Source organism: Musa acuminata, chromosome BXJ2-2 (assembly GCF_036884655.1).
Source record: "Musa acuminata AAA Group cultivar baxijiao chromosome BXJ2-2, Cavendish_Baxijiao_AAA, whole genome shotgun sequence".
NCBI lineage: Eukaryota > Viridiplantae > Streptophyta > Magnoliopsida > Zingiberales > Musaceae > Musa > Musa acuminata.
In genome coordinates this window covers 23,730,723-23,748,979 of record NC_088339.1, presented here as the reverse complement: position 1 = coordinate 23,748,979, position 18,257 = coordinate 23,730,723, and the positions used below count along the sequence as shown (strand labels likewise).

Sequence of the window (18,257 nt, the reverse complement as noted above, 5' to 3'; positions counted from 1 at the left end):
TGATCCTTTCACTGTCAGTATCTCTAGCGCTTGTCCAAAGTTGTTTTATTCATTGTTGAGCATTAGTAGCTAATCTCTCTGACTCTTTTATTCTATCAGTCGCTGTTTCACTGCCAATTTGTCTTCCAAAAATTTCTATTCTCTCATTGCCACAATGTAAAGGTAATTCGATCAACATTTGTTGTCAAACTCATGTGTAAAAGCAGTTGCAATCTCTTCAAACTAATCCGCTGTGCCATCAAAACTGCACCCAATGATGCAATTTGGTGGCAGCACTATTGTTTTCATTCTTTTGTGCAGGAATTCAAGATCGATAAGAAGCCAATTCTTTGCCTATTTGAGGGCGTATACGATCAGCCCAATATTTGGGTTGTAATGGGCCCCACCGGACAGAGTTAGCCCAAAAGATCTCTGCGGCCGAAAAGATGAGGCGAGAAAGTAAAATATCTTTCCGATTTCCTTCCCGTGTATCCGAATCCGTTTGACGGATTAGAGACGTAGAAAAGGATGTAGAATATATATACGAGGTGGAACCGTAAAACCACAACTCTGCCCCTACTCCTATATCTTCTCTTCTCCTTCTCCATCCGCCTCCGTCCCCCAAATCTTGGAGAGTCTCTCACCTCTCTAGCACTTCCAGGCTTTGGATATAGGACTCGTAAGGGTGGTAGGAAGAAGAAGAAGAAGAAGAAGGGATGATTTCCTCTACTCCTCCTTTGGGGCTTTTCATGCGGCCTCCAGGCCCGGCTATTTATCTGCCCGCGTCGTCCTTTGCGTTGGGCCCCAGAGCCAGCGGCGAAGCCTCTCGAATCCCTACCTTTCTTGGCTCCTCCGTCGGCTATTCGCTCGATTCCACATGGGTTGATGGCAAAAGACTGCATTTTGCGCTTGGCAATCCCCGCTCTGGAACTGCGGTAATCTTTTGACTCCTAACTTTTCCTTCTAGCATTGGTCCGTGCTGCCGTAGATCTGTTTCTTGTATTTTCGTTGAGACTCTACATATGCTTAAAACGTAATCGAGTTCTGATCTTTTATCTACGACGAGTGGGGTTTTCCGTTCTTGTATCCTTGTTTCCATCTATACCCTTGTTAGATTTCGATGGTATTTTTCTAGTGGGTAATGTTATGACGCAAAAAATTTTACCTTCGGAAGATTACTAGTTGGTGAATTTGACTAACTATATCTGTTTCATCAGTTTCAGTTGGTAGATTCGTTTCGATGTATATTCTTTCATGTGATGTTTTGGGCCTCATGCTATTGCATATCCAAGGTGAATCATTCCAATTATGATGATTCTTGAAGATTTTTTGTTAAACTTTTTATGCGATTTTACATTTGAATGTGCTTCCTATATGATTCTCTTGTTCATATGTCCGTATCCATGAAACATCAAGGAGCCTTTTGATCAAATCATATCATAATCACCAAACTCTTCTCTTTTATCAAGCAAAACCCTAACTTGAGAAGACTCCATGATTGACTAAGTGGATTCTTAGTCCGGCTCTAATTTGATTTTGTAATGTCAGAAATCTGTAGTTGTGAAAATGTTATTAGGCTCTTATAATTCCACTATTTGGACTCGAAATCTAGAAATATGTAGTTTTGAACAATCCTGATCCAAGGATTGGACTGAGACTCATAGGATTTTAACTAGTTGGTGTGTGTTATGGGCATATCAACAGATGTTAAGAACTTAAGATATAACCTGATATTTGTCTGTTGTTCAATTCATTATGTCTTATAACTTTTAACATCTTTTGAATGTCTTGTAATATGTTATTAGTGGTAATAATCCATATCAGACAAAATTTTTCTTATTATTTTAATCATAAAAAGTTTTAACTTTCTTAGAGTGTATTACTACATTTTTTTTAATAGGATAGTGTGTTATCTCATTTAAGAGAATATTTGTCAAATAAACTGCAACATTTGTTTTTGAATATGTTATAGGGGCCTAAGGGAGGCATATTATTCTCGTTTTAGGCCTGATACTTTTGTATCCTGTGATCATCTATGACTTTGTTATCTTGAATTCCTGTTTTTGACATAGTTTTAAATATTTACATTAAAATATATTTATAGTTTACTGTTCAACCCATGATGTAATCGAGTTTTAAGCGTCACCGCAATTTACAAGTTGGTCCATAGGATTTAGGATCCGAACTGGTCTGGATTGACCAAATTGGAAACAAACCCCATCCCCCCCTCACCCAAAACCCAAACCCCCCGAAACAATGGGAGATTGACCAAAAACCTGTTGGGAATTTTATATTGATAAGAACCAATTGGTAGTTGGCTGTGCTGTTATGATTGGTTAGAAGATACAGGTTTGTTGTATCCTATTGATCCCATAAAGATCAGGGTTTGCAAGATTGAATTAACAGGATTCTGTTATAGATTGGCAGACTAGATTGAGATTGGTCAACTTTGCAATCTACGGTTGAGTTGTAGGCAGTTTAGGCAAGGGAGGTGTGGTGTTGAAAGATACAAGGGACATTGTACAGTAAGGATGCATCTATAAAAATTAATCTTTAAGCTCATGCAATCTAGTGGTAGCCACATTGCTTGAGAATTGAGAAGTGCGTAGATGAAAAATGAGAATAATACACAAATATAGTCAGTTCGTTGGAAATGCATGCTCCTGTCACTAGTTAATTGGCATTATATCCTGTTCATTGGTAGGGGTTATGGCATGGAAATGAGTTATGTTTTGAGTTCCTTATCATGTCTACATGGTACCATAGTAGCAATTCTAGTGCTAGTCCACATGCCACATAGGACCTCATCTTGTATCAGTTTACTTGGTTATTTCTCCAAGCAGAACTAATGGACTATATTAAATTAATAACTACAAATATTTTTTTATTTTCTTACTGGATTTTTCTGTAACCATCTATCATCATGCTCGACACTGCATTTCCTTCAACAGCTTCTCTTTGTTAGCAGTAGCTGGCAATTATCAATTTTTTTTATTTTTTTACCATTTTTTTATGTTTTGTGTATATACTTTACACTGAATTTCCTTCAACAAGCTTCTCTTTCTATCAGTAGATGAGAACTTTCTGCTCTAGTTAAAGGATTGGTCTGGGTTATAGTTGTAGAAGATGTTGAAATGAGAATGATTTTTATGTAACACTTGTCTTTTTTTCTTCTTTTTGGTGTCCAATAGTAATTGGTTCTGTGAGAGAAGATTTTTGATCTCCCGAAACTGCCTTATTTCCAATTCTTTACTTGGTGTGATATAATTACTCTTCCTAAACTACTGTAAAATTTCTGTTTATGCTTCTATATAATTCAATATTGTAAATATTTGGTTTTCACTGATAATTTACTACCAGGGACTTAGAAAAATAAAAATTTCCTGTTTATGCATCTATATGATTCGATATTGTAAATATTTGGTTTTCACTGATAATTTACGACCAGGGACTTTAAAATTTTTCTATGTACTGGCATAGTGGCACTGTGGATATACAAGAAGAGACAGCAATGGGAGTATTCAAGATTGGGATGGGGAACTTACATCTGGGTCACCAGACGAGAATGGTGTCCAAATTCCAACACAAGCACAGTCTGTTGTTGAAGGTTCAAGCACAGTCCTCGTGTCAGAGTACAAGCCAATTCCTGATATTGATTATTTACAGGTATTTTATTCAATGATAGGAAAAGAGCTCCCATAGCCTAATGATTTGCTTTAGAGAAGTGTCTATGAGCTCTGGTATCTCTCAAATTCAATTATCAAGATTAGTAGATTCATTTATATAGTCACAATTTAATTGTTCCAATTGGAGTATGCAGACAAGACTTGTAGTTGAAATAAATAGATTATTTCTTTTTCGTTTGCAGCTTCTGTTCTATAATGCTAATGGCAAAATTTTTTGTTATTGCTGAGTGTATTTTGATCTTGACATGAATTTTCCAGGAATTGTTAGCTATTCAACAGCAAGGGCCCAGATCAATTGGATTCTTTGGGACTCGTAATATGGGGTTTATGCATCAGCAACTAATCGAAATTCTCAGTTATGCGATGGTTATAACTGTATGGTTCTCTCTTTACTGCCATGCCTTACCAGTTTCAGATTCTCTCTGGTTCCCTTTTAACTCGGTTACAGATCTTGATTCTTGAAAACTTCATAATTTCATTGCAGAAGAATCATATTTTTACTTCAGGGGCTTCTGGAACTAATGCGGCTGTTATCAGAGGTGCTTTAAGAGCAGAAAAGCCAGAGTTGCTTACTGTAATCTTGCCTCAGAGCCTAAAAATGCAGCCACCTGAGAGTCAGGAATTGTTGTCTAAAGTAAGTCTTTTGTGAATGATATTTGTTCATGAGAGGACAATTTGTATCTTCCCTTGTTGCACCAGACTTGTACATTTTCATGTATCTAAATTTTTGTTGCTACTTGCTTCCCCTAAGAATAAATGTCGGACCTGAATAGAAGATCAATTTATTGTTTTGACTATATTAAAGACATGGTGGTAGAGGTACTGAGTGAAAAGTAAGGAGATTGTTTAGAGCTTATTGATAATGGTATAATCAGTCTTTTAGCATCCTGAATTTGCAGGAGGTCTAGGCTATGTGATTTTCTTTAAGTTATGGGTATACTTTATTTTATTTTAAATTATTCATAAGGCATCTTGGGTTTGGTCTTCTTGTTGAATTTTTTTTGTTGTTTATTTGGAGTCTCATTTTCTTATTGTGGTCATTTGAAAATGCAGGTTTATACTTGTGTTTGCAATTCTCATGGGTATAAATGCATGAGATTTACCAACTTGATGAATAAATTAAACTTCTTAGAAGAACTGTTCCTCTTAGGTGATCTTATAGATATTAGCATTGTATTTCCTTGTATTATGCTTGTTCTACAATAAAGGTGCTTTCTTTGTTTTTTTCATTTTGTTGTATGAAAATAAAATTCATGTTTATATTATTATTTTTAAACTTCTTTTATTGAAATTTTGATATGTTGATCCAATGCTTCATTTATCATAAACATTTCAGGTCCAAAATGTGATTGAGAAACCCCAATACGATCACTTGCCATTGATTGAAGCCAGCAGGTATTTTTGTGCCACCATGTTTCTTTTATAACTATGACTAGTAATTTGTCTTACAATAATGATTGGAACTTCTCACTGAATCACCGTGGGTTTTTATATTGATGCCAAATTTTTAAAAGATTCCAATTACCATGATATTTAATAATGTTAAACAATTACAAAGGACTGATCAAAAATCTGTTTGCAAATTGTATTTTATCATTCTTTTTTCAGATCTTTTAGATCAGTCTTGGCAGGTTTTAACTCAAGAAGATAGTTGACAGCTACATTACCCTCATACTCCAATTATTTCACATTTTGGCTGCTAATCAGTTGACTGAACTAATGCAGTAATGCCAGTTCACTGTGGAAGAATTCAGCATGACAAGAAAACATTCTATTTTTGTTTACTAAATTCTTCAATTTATCCAAATAGATTTTCCAGTCAAAACTATTAAAATGCGATATTTGTAATCATGTTATTTCAAAGTACATATATGGCCATATACCCTTATGTTAGATTCCATCAATATCATTGAACTGAATGGTTTTGATATAGTTAACCCCGTTTTAATCTTTTTAATCATTTTAAATTTACCTTTTCCTTTACATTTTGAAAATATAATATAAACTATAAACATTATTTTTCACCTTTGTCAATTGTTTTGTAGGAACCTATTGTTGGTTCTAAAACAATCTGATGTTGATGTCCTTTAAAACCAATCACACACAATAGCATATTTCAAACATGCACTTCACAAACATAAGATGTATTCTGTGTTTGAAAGTTCTGAATGGCAAATAGGCAAAATTAATCCTTTCTTATACTGTGCAATAAGGTGTCCTAGGGTTGAGCATCAGATATTGGTCTCTGGTGGGACATAATTTATCTCTATTTGTGGTCTGTCTCAAGCACAAAGACAAATTCTGGTGCAACTTTTAGATATGTCAATTGATTACCTTGATGAGAATTTAAAAGGAAAATATTGTTTCTTCCCTACATGTCCTTAATAGTATGATTTGTTTTATTGTAGGCTTTTCTTGGTTCTAATGATGCCATGCTAATACTGTGATTACTGAAACAACAGGCTGTGCAATATGGATATACTGTCAAAGGTACAGCAAGTGATATGCTTTGCATTTCATGACAGCAAATTGCTCATGGAAACCTGCCAAGAAGCAAAGAACATGAGGAAAATTGTGACTCTCTTTTACTTAGATTGATTTCCAAACTTTGTTGCCAAAAGATTTTTCTGTATATTCTGCCTATAGGGAAGCCAATTAGGTCCTCTCAATTTTTGTTCTGTCTCGTGGGATAAAGACAATCCATATCTCATTATTTTCATTCTTGGTAGAAGAAATGAATTGCCAATATTTTGATTCAAGATTGAAACAGTCATAAGCAGAACTCTATTTTGGATTAATGAAAAATTTATCAGAAGCAAGCAGGAGAAATAGATATGATATATCTATTTGGTTCTTAAAGTAGATTCTGTCTTGGGTTATTCAAATGACCCCTTTTTGCACTACAAACATGTCATGTCAAATTGCAAATAGGAACTCAGCTCGTAGACGAGCATATTTTGTACACATAAACAGACCAATAAATGCATGCCCATGAAGAAGACTCGCACATTCCTCTGCATTCAAGGCTTCCATGGCGCCGGCGGTGGCGGCGATCCAGGGTACAGCGGCGGCACTGCAGAGAAAATGGTGTTCGTGTCGACGCCAGAGCTGCTGCTGGTGCTCGTCAGCGACACCAGCGCCGCGACAAGGCCTGCGTTACCCGCCAACGTAGGCTCGGTGTAGTTGTAGTTCGGCCGCGAGTCGGAGAAACGGTCGAACCGGTCGGGCCCGCCGACCATCGCCCCGGTGACGGTGTTGGGGTTCGCCGTCTTGGCGTCCCTCCACTTCCACCCGCCTGTGCACGAGTACTTCACCCCGTTGTGCGGGATCGACGCGCCGCGGTGGTGGACGTGCGTGGGGTAGTTCCGGCCGTACCCCACCACGTAGCTCATCTTCTTCGGATTGTCTCCTAAGATGTAGTTCACCTGTTCACAGACGAAGAAATGATGACATCCATGGAGGAGGAGGAGGAGAGAGAGAGAGTCGAAAGGAAGACAAACCTGGGAGGTGGCGAAGCTACGGAGGCTGTCGGCGGAGAAGTAGTAGGGGCCGCAGTAGTACCCGGGAATATTAGCAGCGTCCAAGTAATCGGCATACAGGGAGGCGAGGAAGGCAGCAGTGACAGCATACTGTAGTGGCTGAGGCCGGCCATGGTTGAGCTCGATCAACCCACCTGCGCAACCCATACCGCCATATGAGCACCCCAAAGCTGTAATCTCAGCGCCATATGGATCGATCCATTACCTGGGGTGAAGTTGAAGACGTTGAATCTCTGCAGCTTCATGCACATGTTGATCCCGGTGGTGTTGTGATACCCACTCAGGCTCTCCTCGTATGGATATCCCGGATTCAAGAACAGCCTCAGCCTCGTCAACAATAGCTGCGCGCCGGGGAGCTTGTTGTCCCAGTTGAACACCCCCAAATCCGGGATCTGCAAGAAGGCCATGGCGTTCTTGGGCAGCCTTGGGTCGGTGGCGAACTGGATGTAGCTCTTGTTGCCGCTGGCGTAGAACATCCACGCCGCGCTCCACATGTACTCGTCCCAGTACCCCGTCGAGTTGTAGAACGGCTGGATGTAGGGGTTCCCCCGGCTGTACGGCGTGCGGTGGCCGGGATCGCGGGCGAACTTATAGACCACGGCCGCGCCCTTGAGGAGCTTCTGCGAGTAGGCGCCGTCGTCGCGGAAGACGATGGAGGCGGCGGCCAGAGCCGCGGCCACCTCGCCGCCCAGGTCCGGGGCGGAGTTGGCTGTCTGCACCGGACGAGTGTAGTCCATGTCCTCGGGCCGCATCCAGCAGAAGTGGTCGTCGGGCGAGGCCGAGTCATTCGTAGCTCCGCCCACCTGGTCATTCAACGAGCAGTTGGTGTCAGGAACATCTATGGAAGTATGCTCCTATGGGTTTGATGCGGAAGAAGAGAGAGATACCTGGCTGTATATCTTGGTGATGGTGGTGGCAGAGGAATTGAAGGTCTTGAGCAGGTAGTCGGTTCCCCATTTGATGAGCTCCCGGACGTGGTCGTACTCTCCGATGTCCTTGTACTTGTTGCTGTACTCTATCACCGACCAACTCAGCAGCGTCATGGAGAACGCCATGGGGAAATGGAACTTGATGTTGTCGCCGGCGTCGTAGTATCCTCCGACGAGGCCGCCCTTCACGTCGGTTTCTTCAGAGCCATCTTTGAGGCCAGAATCTCCACGCCATGGTACGCCGTTGTTCTTCGGCAAGCGACCGGCTGATGAGTCAACGCAAACACGCAGCTAAATGTCAAGCCTTCTTCCATGGATGAAGGCAATTGCAATTTGAATGGTTTCGGCCAAGACAACAGGACATGTAGCTATTGAGATCATGAATCAGAATTCAAGTCCGCTGCCAATCACACCAGCTGAGCAACAGAGGAGGAGAAGAAACAGAGCAAGCAAGCCTTACATTTCTGTGCATTGAAGAACATCAAGGCCTTGTGGAGGGCCTCCGTGTACCGATCGGGCGGCGGCGGCGCTTTCTTGTGCTTGGGGATCGACTTGGCGATGATGATGGGAACGCCAATGACGACGAAGGCGATCAGAGCGGCGTAGAACGTCCATTTCAACACCTTGCGCTTGACGACCATGCACCCCAGATCGACGTACTTGTCCTTCTTCTTGGCCTCCTGCGGCCCCAGCAGCCAGCTCTGCTGCGTCTCGTCGAGCTGCTGCCGCGACAGCGCCGCCCGGTCCAAGTCCATGTTACGGCTGTGCTCGTCGTCCGTCGTCGGGTCATGGATCTCGAACGAGCCACCCCAGTGGTTCATGGAATGCATCCTGGCCTTGGATGATGGACGAGGAGAAGATTGAGCTGTTTCGGAAGCTAACTTCTCTGATCACAGAGATGCAAACTCCTCTTCCCCTTAATATGCCACAGGGGTTGTTTTCTTGTCCTTTTCCTTTGGAAACTGCGGGTAAGAAAGAAGGAGATGGTTGACTTGGTGAAGGAGTGGTTGGATCTTCTTAAACTTCTTCCAAGCATTACAAGCTTTGCTTTCAATTCTCTTTTGCACACTGTCTTTCTTTATCATTGCTGCAGAGGACTTGTCTGCCGGAGAAAGCTGCTGGTTTTTGTGGGGAGGAAGCGGCATTAGCGGGGGAGGCTGATGCTGCCCGGTGGAGATGGATTGACTTCAGCAACTCTGAGACGAGGTCTGGTTTCTCTGCAAGCATGTGGTGGAGGTCATAGTTTAGTACAAGATACGAGGCATGTGGTGCAGCAATGGTAGTAACAGTGCTGTAATCAGCACTAATCAACATGGAAGCTTCTCTCTCTCACACATACACAGGTATTCTATTGATCTCATTCAGAGTTCTTGGAGCTTGAGACCTTAACCTCTGGAGTAGATTACTAGCACTTGCATGTGTTGTCTTACCTAAATCTAGGAAGTCACACACACACCTCTCAATTAGACATCATTTTAATTTGGTTTAGCCACAAATACATATTTACACACAAAATTAGAGCTGCTTTAAGCTTGATTGTATAGGTCAAGGAGAAGACAAGTTGAGTTGCCTTGAGTTAAGTTGAATACTAATCTGTCACTGACCACTGGAATTTGTATAAATGACTGCTGATTGGTGACACTCTTTCAGCTTAAATGTAGACATTTTTATGCATTTAAGTACTATGATACAGAAGTAGTGCTTTATTAGATGGATCCTTTTTTTTCTATTTTTTGAATTATTTTACATTAGATGACTCTTCTGGTAGGCTGATCTTGCACTTAGAAAAATCAAGCCAAGCTGTGTTGGATAGCAAATTAGAGTCAAAGATTTGAGAGCTGATGCTCTTCCATTTTCTACTTCCAATGTATTAAGTAGCTGTCAGGAAGTTGGCACCCAATGAATCTATGAAAGAAAGCATTCTTGTGGTCAATAGAACAGCTATATTGATCTCTCACCACCCATGTCTATAAGACTTGGAATGCTGATACCAATGCAGCTACCATTGACCTTGATTAAACAAATAGCAAAACAATAAATGAAGAGAGATGTGTGTGTGTGTGTGAGAGAGAGAGAGACAGAGAGAGAGAGAGAGAGAGAGAGAGAGAGAGAGAAAGAGTCTGAGGTTTAGTCATCACCAAGGAAAACCTTTCTATAGGCTAACTATTCCTAAATCAGTTGTTACATGTCTGGCATGGGAAGAAGACAATACTGAGAAGGAAGTTTATACAGCACAGAGCAGCAAAAGTTATTTGGCAAATCTTCCATAATTGCCATTAGGATCATGCTCATGTCTAGCATTCAGGGAGAAAGAAGAATTCAAGGAAGGATCATAAGGAAATCAGAACAATTAGTGTTCTTCCAAACCAAAATTGACCTCATACTAGGATAGTGGTGAATGTATTTGTCATAGTTCTAAGTAAATATGGTGAACATTATTTACAAAGCTTTTAGTCCTAAACCATATGAATTATTTCATACTAAAATTACTCTTGATTCTGAAACATTAATTTTGATGTACACAAAATATTCCAGCTGGATTCTAGAAAGACGCACCTTCTTTTGCTCACAGACTTTGCTGACTAAAAAGGATTTCTCTGCAGAGGAATGTGTGATTGATTACCTGCAGCTACATTCATTTCTAGAGTTCAGACATTTGGTAGTTTGTCAGGATGATATGTTTTCACTGTAGTAATGGTCAAACTGACACCCATCTGTTCTTGCATCAATTACTGAAGTGTTCATCTGGATAATACACCCTTAAAAGTTACTGATGAGCTCTTGGCAAAGAAATATTTTGTGAGAAAAGAACCACCACAGCAGCACTTAAATTAACATTGGTTCCCATCTGAGTCATTCTATTTATGATCTGAAACAAATGCACTTCCCGTCTCTATCTTGCAAGAAAAAAGGATCACAACATTCTAAGATATGAGTTCTTTACTTGGTTCTGGTAGGTGATGCACATCAGTGTCCCCACAGGAACATCAACCATCTTCATTTGAGCTATTTCTATCATATTTGTTTCACAAATAGTATCATTCCTCATGAAGATTAATCAATTCATAGAAGACTTCCTTTGGGAGTTGGAGAATGGATTGTTCTTTCCCTTCAGCTACTAAATCTTTACCATATCATCAGCACCATCAACCTATTGTGCTCATGAATTTTCATTATACATGTTTTCAAACTCCATTAATATCTTTATAATTGAATCTACTATTAATATTTTCAGTGGTTTAAACTTGAGTAATAGTTTTTCTTTTAAGTTGAAGTTCAATTTTGGGTTGATAAAAATTAATAGAAGTCCTCTAAAAAAGGTTTAAAATTATTTTTACCAACTGAACTATTACTGTCTTATGATGAATAATAAATTCAAATATTAAAATATATTGCATGTGAAAAAATTAAATTCATTTTCTTGATGATATTAATGCAAAAATAATGTTATGACACATTATACTTTTTTTTTGCTATATCTCTGTGAGTGATAGAAAATATTAATTTTCTTGGATAAATATTTTATATTTTTAGTATTTTTTACAATACATTTGATATTGGTGGAAGGGCCAGCATTTATAAACCGTTACAATAGAAAGCGTTACATGAAAATATCGTGTTACGTGTATGAATATATCGGATAGCGTTACATTATGGGCGTTGGTCACGGAAAGCGTTACGAGAGCAAGCGTTACCGTGACACATAAAGGTGTCGCGTCACCACGTGGTGAGCAGAACATGAGAAGGAAAAGCCAGAGGAGAAAACCAGGAAGAAGAAACCTTTCAAAACCCTCTCCTTTCCCCCCTTTCGTCTCCCCCTCTTCGCTTCCCCGTTCTCGCGGTGGAGTCCGAGCGACTTCCCCCCTCTCTCGGAAGTAAAACCTACTCCCATTCGGTACCAGAACTTGACATTTTCCTTCTTGTTCGTGTGGTGTCTGTTTTCTGGAGCATTTTGGTGGCGAAGTCCCTGTTTTGGGTTGCCGTGGGAGACCAAGATGGAAGGGGGGACAGAGGGTTACAATTCGCGGACGCCGGAGGATGTGTTTAGGGATTTCCGAGGCCGGCGAGCCGGAATAGTCAAGGCTCTCACCACCGGTATCAAAAAGAAGTGTTTTGTTCCTCCTTTTCCCGTTTAGAATTCGAATGCTTCATTATTTTCTTACTTTTTTGTTGCAGATGTTGAGAAGTTCTACCAGAAATGCGATCCTGGTGAGTTCTCTTGCTTTCGATTGGATACTTTGGCATCAGCATTCGTTGTAGAAATAGGGTTTCTGCTTCCTTTCTTCATGTTGCGATTTCGTTGCGGACGAAAAATACAAGGAAAAAAGTCTTTTGTTTTCGCCTAAGTTGACGACTTTAGTTGTTATAGTGTTCGAGAAGCATCTAAAGCAACAAGAAAAGGTCAAAAAATGAAGAAGTTTGTGAAGAAATGCAGATTTGAGGTACAGGTCGGATGCCAAAGGATTATGAGTCGGCTCTCCTCTAAGATTACTTGACTACTTTGGCATGCACTCTCACAATATGAATCTGCTAATAGGAAGTGAGACCCTAATTGGGGTAATCGATGATGGGAAGTGGAGATGGATATAAGAAACTGTTTCCTGGAAGCACAAGAGAGAGAAATGAAAAAGAAAAAAGAAAGTAAAAGAGAGGCATGATGGAATGGGAGTGTGTTGGGTCAAAATTTAGAAACCCTTTATTTCCGAATTTTACACTTCCTGCAAATGGAGATAATGGGAAGGAGGATGCTTTAAACAGACGTTGGTGATAAAATAGTCACTTCAGATACCCCAAGTATACTCTGAATAAGAGTGGCACCCAATGATTTCATGCTGTTTGAAGGGACTGAGACATGATTTTGATGAATAGGAAGAATTATTTTCAAATTCAAAACAGTTTATAAATTACTATGCAAATACTTCCCACTATCCTTCTCGCAGTCATTATGCTCCTAGTCGATTCTTTGTAAAGGAAGTGAACAATTTGTGTTGATACCTTGTTTTCTTTTACTTATAAGGAAAAAGAGCATATACAGTGCATGAGGCTCCCGCTAATGCAAGATCTGGAGAGGGTCAATATACGTAGCCTTACCTTTAATTATTTAAAGAAACTGGTTCTGCGACTTATACCCTGATCTCCCAAGTTGTAAAGAAGTAATCTTACCGTTATACCAAGGCTCATCCTCTTTCTTTTACTTATATGCAGTAAATAGTAAATTGGATTTCCAAATTTCATATCAGGGTGGAGTCTAAATTCTTCTGGTACTTCATAGCATTTCATGCTTTCAGTTGTAGTGTTTGTACTTGTTTGGATGATGTGCCACTTGTTCTTTAAAAAATAAATAATGAAAACATTTTTGTTACCTTCATTTATACAATTTTCTCTTTTATATGTACTTGCATTTTTCTAAAAGATTTAGAAGGTTCATATTTCCATATCTTTTATAACAGCTTTAAGATCTTTAGCCTCATGACCATCAAATGATCGATATAGTATCTGTGATTGTTTGATCTTCTGATCGTTTGATGTACTTAAGCTTTGACTATTTATTGTCCAAAATAATAAACAAATGGACTTAGTTTTCAGCTATTGCATTCTTAGTATGATTTTGTACCAAAAAACATAGTTCAAGGACAAGTTTTTTGCACTGCATTCTTTCATGAAATTATTTGGTTGTACATCTTATGCTAACTGTGATTTTTTTGCAGAAAAAGAGAATTTATGTCTATATGGTCTGCCTAACGAGACTTGGGAAGTGAACTTGCCAGTCGAGGAAGTTCCTCCCGAGCTTCCAGAACCAGCATTAGGTATAAACTTTGCTCGTGATGGAATGGGCGAAAAGGATTGGTTGTCACTAGTTGCAGTTCACAGTGATGCATGGTTATTAGCTGTTGCTTTCTACTTTGGTGCACGCTTTGGGTTTGATAAAGAATCCAGGTACCTTAATATTTGTTACTTACTTTTTTAGTTTTATTTGAATTTTCTACACCAAGAGATGCATATGCCTTTTTACTAAGGCTTCCAGCTCCTTGGTGTTCTTCCACCAAAGATTTGTGTTTATAGATCTGCTTTTTCAGTTTTTAGTTCCATTTTTTCTTAAAACATTTATATAACGCATGTCTTTGAAGGGTTGTGCTGCCTCAGAATTCTATCAGTTTTTTAATATTTGCTTGCATTTTGATGGTTGCATTTCAAACTTTGTTTGATTTGTTGGAGAAGGTCAAAAGATTGGCAATTATTTGCTAGATTTATGGGTTGCTTTGACATTAGATTGGTGTTAAAGAATTGTCTAGCCATGGTTTTTGCAAGGACAAGGTGGAAACTTCTATGAATTGTCTAACATGCTTTGAAAATTGGTCGTTGCTTATCAAAATTTCAAACAAGATATTTTGTGAACTACTCAGGATTGGGCCTCGATCGTGATGATCCTTGGGCGAGCCATAGTTGTCCAATTCCTAACTGTCTACTGCTTGAGACTGTGATCCATCTCTAGTTAATATTAATTAGTCAGTTAGGCCAAATCCACCCAACTATTACCATTTCTGGCATATTTTTGATAATTTTAAAGAAATGTATAATTACAGACATGGTTCATCTTACTGGTCCGTACTGATATATTTACCAACTATCGGTACGGTATGTACCGAACATACCAACATATGGTACATTGGGGCACACCGATGTACCGCTCATACCAGTCCCCCGTTGGACTGATATGTATTATCCGCACCAAGTGATATGTTGCGGTACGGCGAACCTTGCTTGTAAGACCAATTTGTATCCCATTATAAGCTTTAATGATGAATCCGAAACCTTTGAACTTCGATTTTCTAGAGAAGTTCTGATTTACTTTGTGAATATCGGACTTCTTATTTGATTTCTGATTTTGATAAGGCTCAGGTGGAAATTTTTATGGAAAGTTTCTTAGTGTTGTATTAGAAAAATAGTTCAATTTTGTGGAATCAATTTGACATTAAAACCTTGCAAGAGGGTTAATAAACTTGAAGGAACATTTTCCTTTTATTCTTTGGATGATATAGAAAATTATAGAGGGCCCATTCTAATTGTGAGGATTGTTGTATGAACAATATGTTTTTCGATACTATCACTGTAACTGAAAGAATGAAATACTTAACGAATTTTGTTTTTTTTATTTGAGAATTTTTAGTTGTTCAATGAGTTGGCTTTGCACTAATAATTCCTTTGATGGTTCATTTTCACCCGTTATAACTCTTTGCATGTGTAATTTTACGCATTGATATCTTCAGTACCAGTTGACAAATTCTGATGAGTGCATAAGACAGGCAAGTACTGTTCAATTATGTTATAGTTGTTTACCCATTATAACTCTTTGTTTATATGCAAATTTTATGTATTGATATCTTTTGACCAACTGAAGCAGCGAAAGGATCAGACATGATCCTCTCTTTCCTTCTGGGCGTCCAACATTTCTGATGAATACAACACAGTAACTTCAAAGAAAAGTAGCAGCCATCAGTGGAAAAGACAGGAAACACAAATATTTGTTAGAAGACTAGTCATTAGGATTGGGCAATATTAAGCCTACATGACCTATCCAGAGACCCTATCGACTACTTTTGCTATTTGGCAGTCATTTTCCAGCAATAAAGTTTTTATTTCTCTCTAATTTAGATCTTTGGAAGGCTTTTCCCCTTGAACTGGTTAAAACTCTGGTTAGGAGAGTGATTTACTTGTTCTAAGGAGTTTTTCCTAGGAATCTAATAGGCTATTGTTTTGGAGTAAAAGGAGCATGAGTATAGCTTTCCTCCCTCTTTAAGTTAACTTGGAATAAATGACTATTTGTTGGCACGACAAAAAAAACTTGTGTGTAAAATTCTTGATCATGTTTTTAGTAGAACCATTCCATAGATGTTATCCTTTAGGTTTAATGATCCCTCCTATCCCAGAAAAATTGCCAAACTGTGTTCCACTTGATTGTCCATATGCTAATGCAAAATTCAATAACTCTGTAGTTCCGAAATCAAGGGCTACAAACAAACAGTCAAGTCGTTAAATAAAACTGTCTAAAGTCAATTGAAACTTTTGATATATACACTTAAGTTGCTATGCATCTTATGTCCTTCCCGTTCTGCAACTTTCTTGAATTTTCAATATTGTATAACCATTTTTTTTAATATGTCACTTGCCTGGTGAGAGACCTGTTGATTCTTGTTCAGAATCCTTTTTGACTTGCATCCAGTTTCCAAATTCTACTACCCTTTAGGCTCCATGCAATAATCTTAATGCTACTATGCTCCACTATGTGATCCAGATCTGCTAGTTACATTGATTACTCCCTTCTAAGCGAAAACTTTCTTCTTTGTTGTGGGGTGTATTCTGTTGTGCATATATATCTTGAGGTTAGACCAACAAACTTTCACTCTTGTGCATCATGATCGTTTGTGGTGTTTTATTGCCTTGCTAGCTCATTATTTGATGAACTGCTAATCCAGCTTGTATAATTATAAGGCATTGTGCTGGCATTCCATCAAATGGTAGCAAAGGTTGACCACATAAAGTTATAAACGAATATTGAAAGAAGTCATTTCTGTATATCTAATTTTAAATTACACGAATTCACTTCTCTTTAGCATTTGGATTAAAAAAGAAAAACATGAGCGAAATGCACCTGCTGCTTGATATTTTGTACTGCGTAATTGCAGGAACCAGCTCTTCCAAATGATCAATAGCCTTCCAACCATATATGAAGTTGTGACGGGAATCACCAAGAAACAATCCAAAGATAAAACCCCTAGCAGCAATGGCAAGAGCAACAAATATAGTTCAAAGGTAGTTTGGTTACTTGTTTGGTATACATTGCCTCTTTGTCATTGATATGATTTCCTATTTCTTTTCCTCTGTTATTTCAGTCGTCGAGACCATCAGAGTCCCATGCAAAAGCCTCAAAGATGGCTCCACCGACGGAGGAACATAGTGAAGGAGAGGATAAGGACGAGGAAGATCATGGAAATACTCTATGTGGTGCATGTGGAGACAACTACGCCAATGACGAGTTTTGGATATGCTGTGACATTTGTGAAAAATGGTTCCATGGGAAATGTGTTAAGATCACTCCTGCACGGGCTGAGCACATCAAACAATACAAGTGCCCTGCTTGCACTACCAAGAGGGTTCGAACATGAAGGAACAGGAAGTATGTGTCTTTTGTTTTAGATACAAGGGCTTTAGATGCAGCAGGAAATGGGACTACACACTGGAGTTTCCTTGATCTTACCTTGGACTAGTATGGTTTATTAGTTACAGACATTTAGCATTAGCAAACTGAATCTGCCCGCATTATCTTTCCAGACATGTCTTAGCTTGTTGAATGAAATGCTTCCTTTCGAATACCTATTTTACTTATTTTGTATATGATATTTCTGCTTTCATGGATTTCTTGATGTTTTACATGGATTGGTGGTCTATAAATCATTTGCATAAAGAAAGCTTGGGTATCCCACAATCCTTATCAAAAAGGATTTTGTTCTAGATAGTTGCTTACAAGACTAAGTCCGTTCAGTTCATATATGTTCATTTTTCAGTCGATGCTTGTTAAACAAATAATTAAAATTATCTTTGCATTTATGTTTTTCATATTATGTAATGATTACATGTCCGAGAACAGCCACATCAAGAACTGTCATGAAAGAAGCTGTCAACATGTACAGGTATAATACTCATCTGCTTCATATTTAGCATGGTTATCAATATCAGACCAACCATGGTCAAACTTGTATTCGTATTATTCCAATCATTTACTTGATCTATAGCAAATAAATCAAGTGCCAATGATTTTTATGGCAAAAGGCATTCTGTGGGTGAGAAGGTTTTGCCCATTTTACTGGATGTGTGGAGGAAGAGGGGATAAGGTGAGCTTTGTTTCTGGTTCTGCAGCTGTTTGAGATGAGGTGTGTTTGGCTGACAACTCAAGGTTCAACAGGAGCCTATGACTTGTGATCAGTGTGCCATCAAAATCCCATCTAATTGCTGCCACAACCACCAGGTTTCCCAAATTTACTCACCACATGCTTTCCTTCCTATTCCATTCTCTTTTCTCTAATATGCAGCTTTGGTAATGGCATTTAATGTGTAAAGCCACCAGT

At 38.9% G+C, this 18,257-nt stretch overlaps 3 protein-coding genes across 3 annotated transcripts; 2 read left to right on the top strand and 1 right to left on the bottom strand.

Annotated features, from left to right (window-relative positions):
- The first annotated feature begins 242 nt into the window (after positions 1–242).
- LOC103972980 (uncharacterized) lies at positions 243–6,424 on the top strand. The gene is made up of 6 exons (XM_009387411.3): positions 243–914; positions 3,460–3,645; positions 3,924–4,040; positions 4,150–4,299; positions 5,002–5,060; positions 6,128–6,424. The coding sequence occupies exons 1-6, from the start codon at positions 696–698 to the stop codon at positions 6,261–6,263; spliced, it is 867 nt and encodes a 288-aa protein (XP_009385686.2). The 5' UTR covers positions 243–695; the 3' UTR covers positions 6,264–6,424.
- Positions 6,353–9,175, bottom strand: LOC135605452 (endoglucanase 12-like). Its single transcript, XM_065095560.1, has 5 exons — positions 8,594–9,175; positions 8,092–8,399; positions 7,410–8,007; positions 7,166–7,338; positions 6,353–7,090 (listed from the first exon to the last, which is right to left on the bottom strand). Exons 1-5 carry the CDS (start codon positions 8,961–8,963, stop codon positions 6,686–6,688), a joined length of 1,854 nt encoding a protein of 617 aa, XP_064951632.1. The 5' UTR covers positions 8,964–9,175; the 3' UTR covers positions 6,353–6,685.
- A 2,707-nt stretch (positions 9,176–11,882) lies between these two features.
- LOC103972962 (PHD finger protein ALFIN-LIKE 8) lies at positions 11,883–17,504 on the top strand. The gene is made up of 5 exons (XM_009387389.3): positions 11,883–12,228; positions 12,310–12,342; positions 13,842–14,070; positions 16,818–16,944; positions 17,025–17,504. The coding sequence occupies exons 1-5, from the start codon at positions 12,129–12,131 to the stop codon at positions 17,295–17,297; spliced, it is 762 nt and encodes a 253-aa protein (XP_009385664.2). The 5' UTR covers positions 11,883–12,128; the 3' UTR covers positions 17,298–17,504.
- Positions 17,505–18,257: the final 753 nt, after the last annotated feature.

Coding starts and splice junctions, on each gene's coding strand:
- LOC103972980 (XM_009387411.3), top strand. CDS start 696: ATGATTTCCTCTACTCCTCCTTTGGGGCTTTTCATGCGGCCTCCAGGC. Junction 4,041..4,149: donor GTTATGCGATGGTTATAACT/GTATGGTTCTCT, acceptor ATTTCATTGCAG/AAGAATCATATTTTTACTTC. Junction 4,300..5,001: donor GTCAGGAATTGTTGTCTAAA/GTAAGTCTTTTG, acceptor TAAACATTTCAG/GTCCAAAATGTGATTGAGAA.
- LOC135605452 (XM_065095560.1), bottom strand. CDS start 8,963: ATGCATTCCATGAACCACTGGGGTGGCTCGTTCGAGATCCATGACCCG. Junction 8,008..8,091: donor TCACCAAGATATACAGCCAG/GTATCTCTCTCT, acceptor TTGAATGACCAG/GTGGGCGGAGCTACGAATGA. Junction 7,091..7,165: donor GTAGCTTCGCCACCTCCCAG/GTTTGTCTTCCT, acceptor GTCTGTGAACAG/GTGAACTACATCTTAGGAGA.
- LOC103972962 (XM_009387389.3), top strand. CDS start 12,129: ATGGAAGGGGGGACAGAGGGTTACAATTCGCGGACGCCGGAGGATGTG. Junction 14,071..16,817: donor GGGTTTGATAAAGAATCCAG/GTACCTTAATAT, acceptor GCGTAATTGCAG/GAACCAGCTCTTCCAAATGA. Junction 16,945..17,024: donor GCAACAAATATAGTTCAAAG/GTAGTTTGGTTA, acceptor CTGTTATTTCAG/TCGTCGAGACCATCAGAGTC.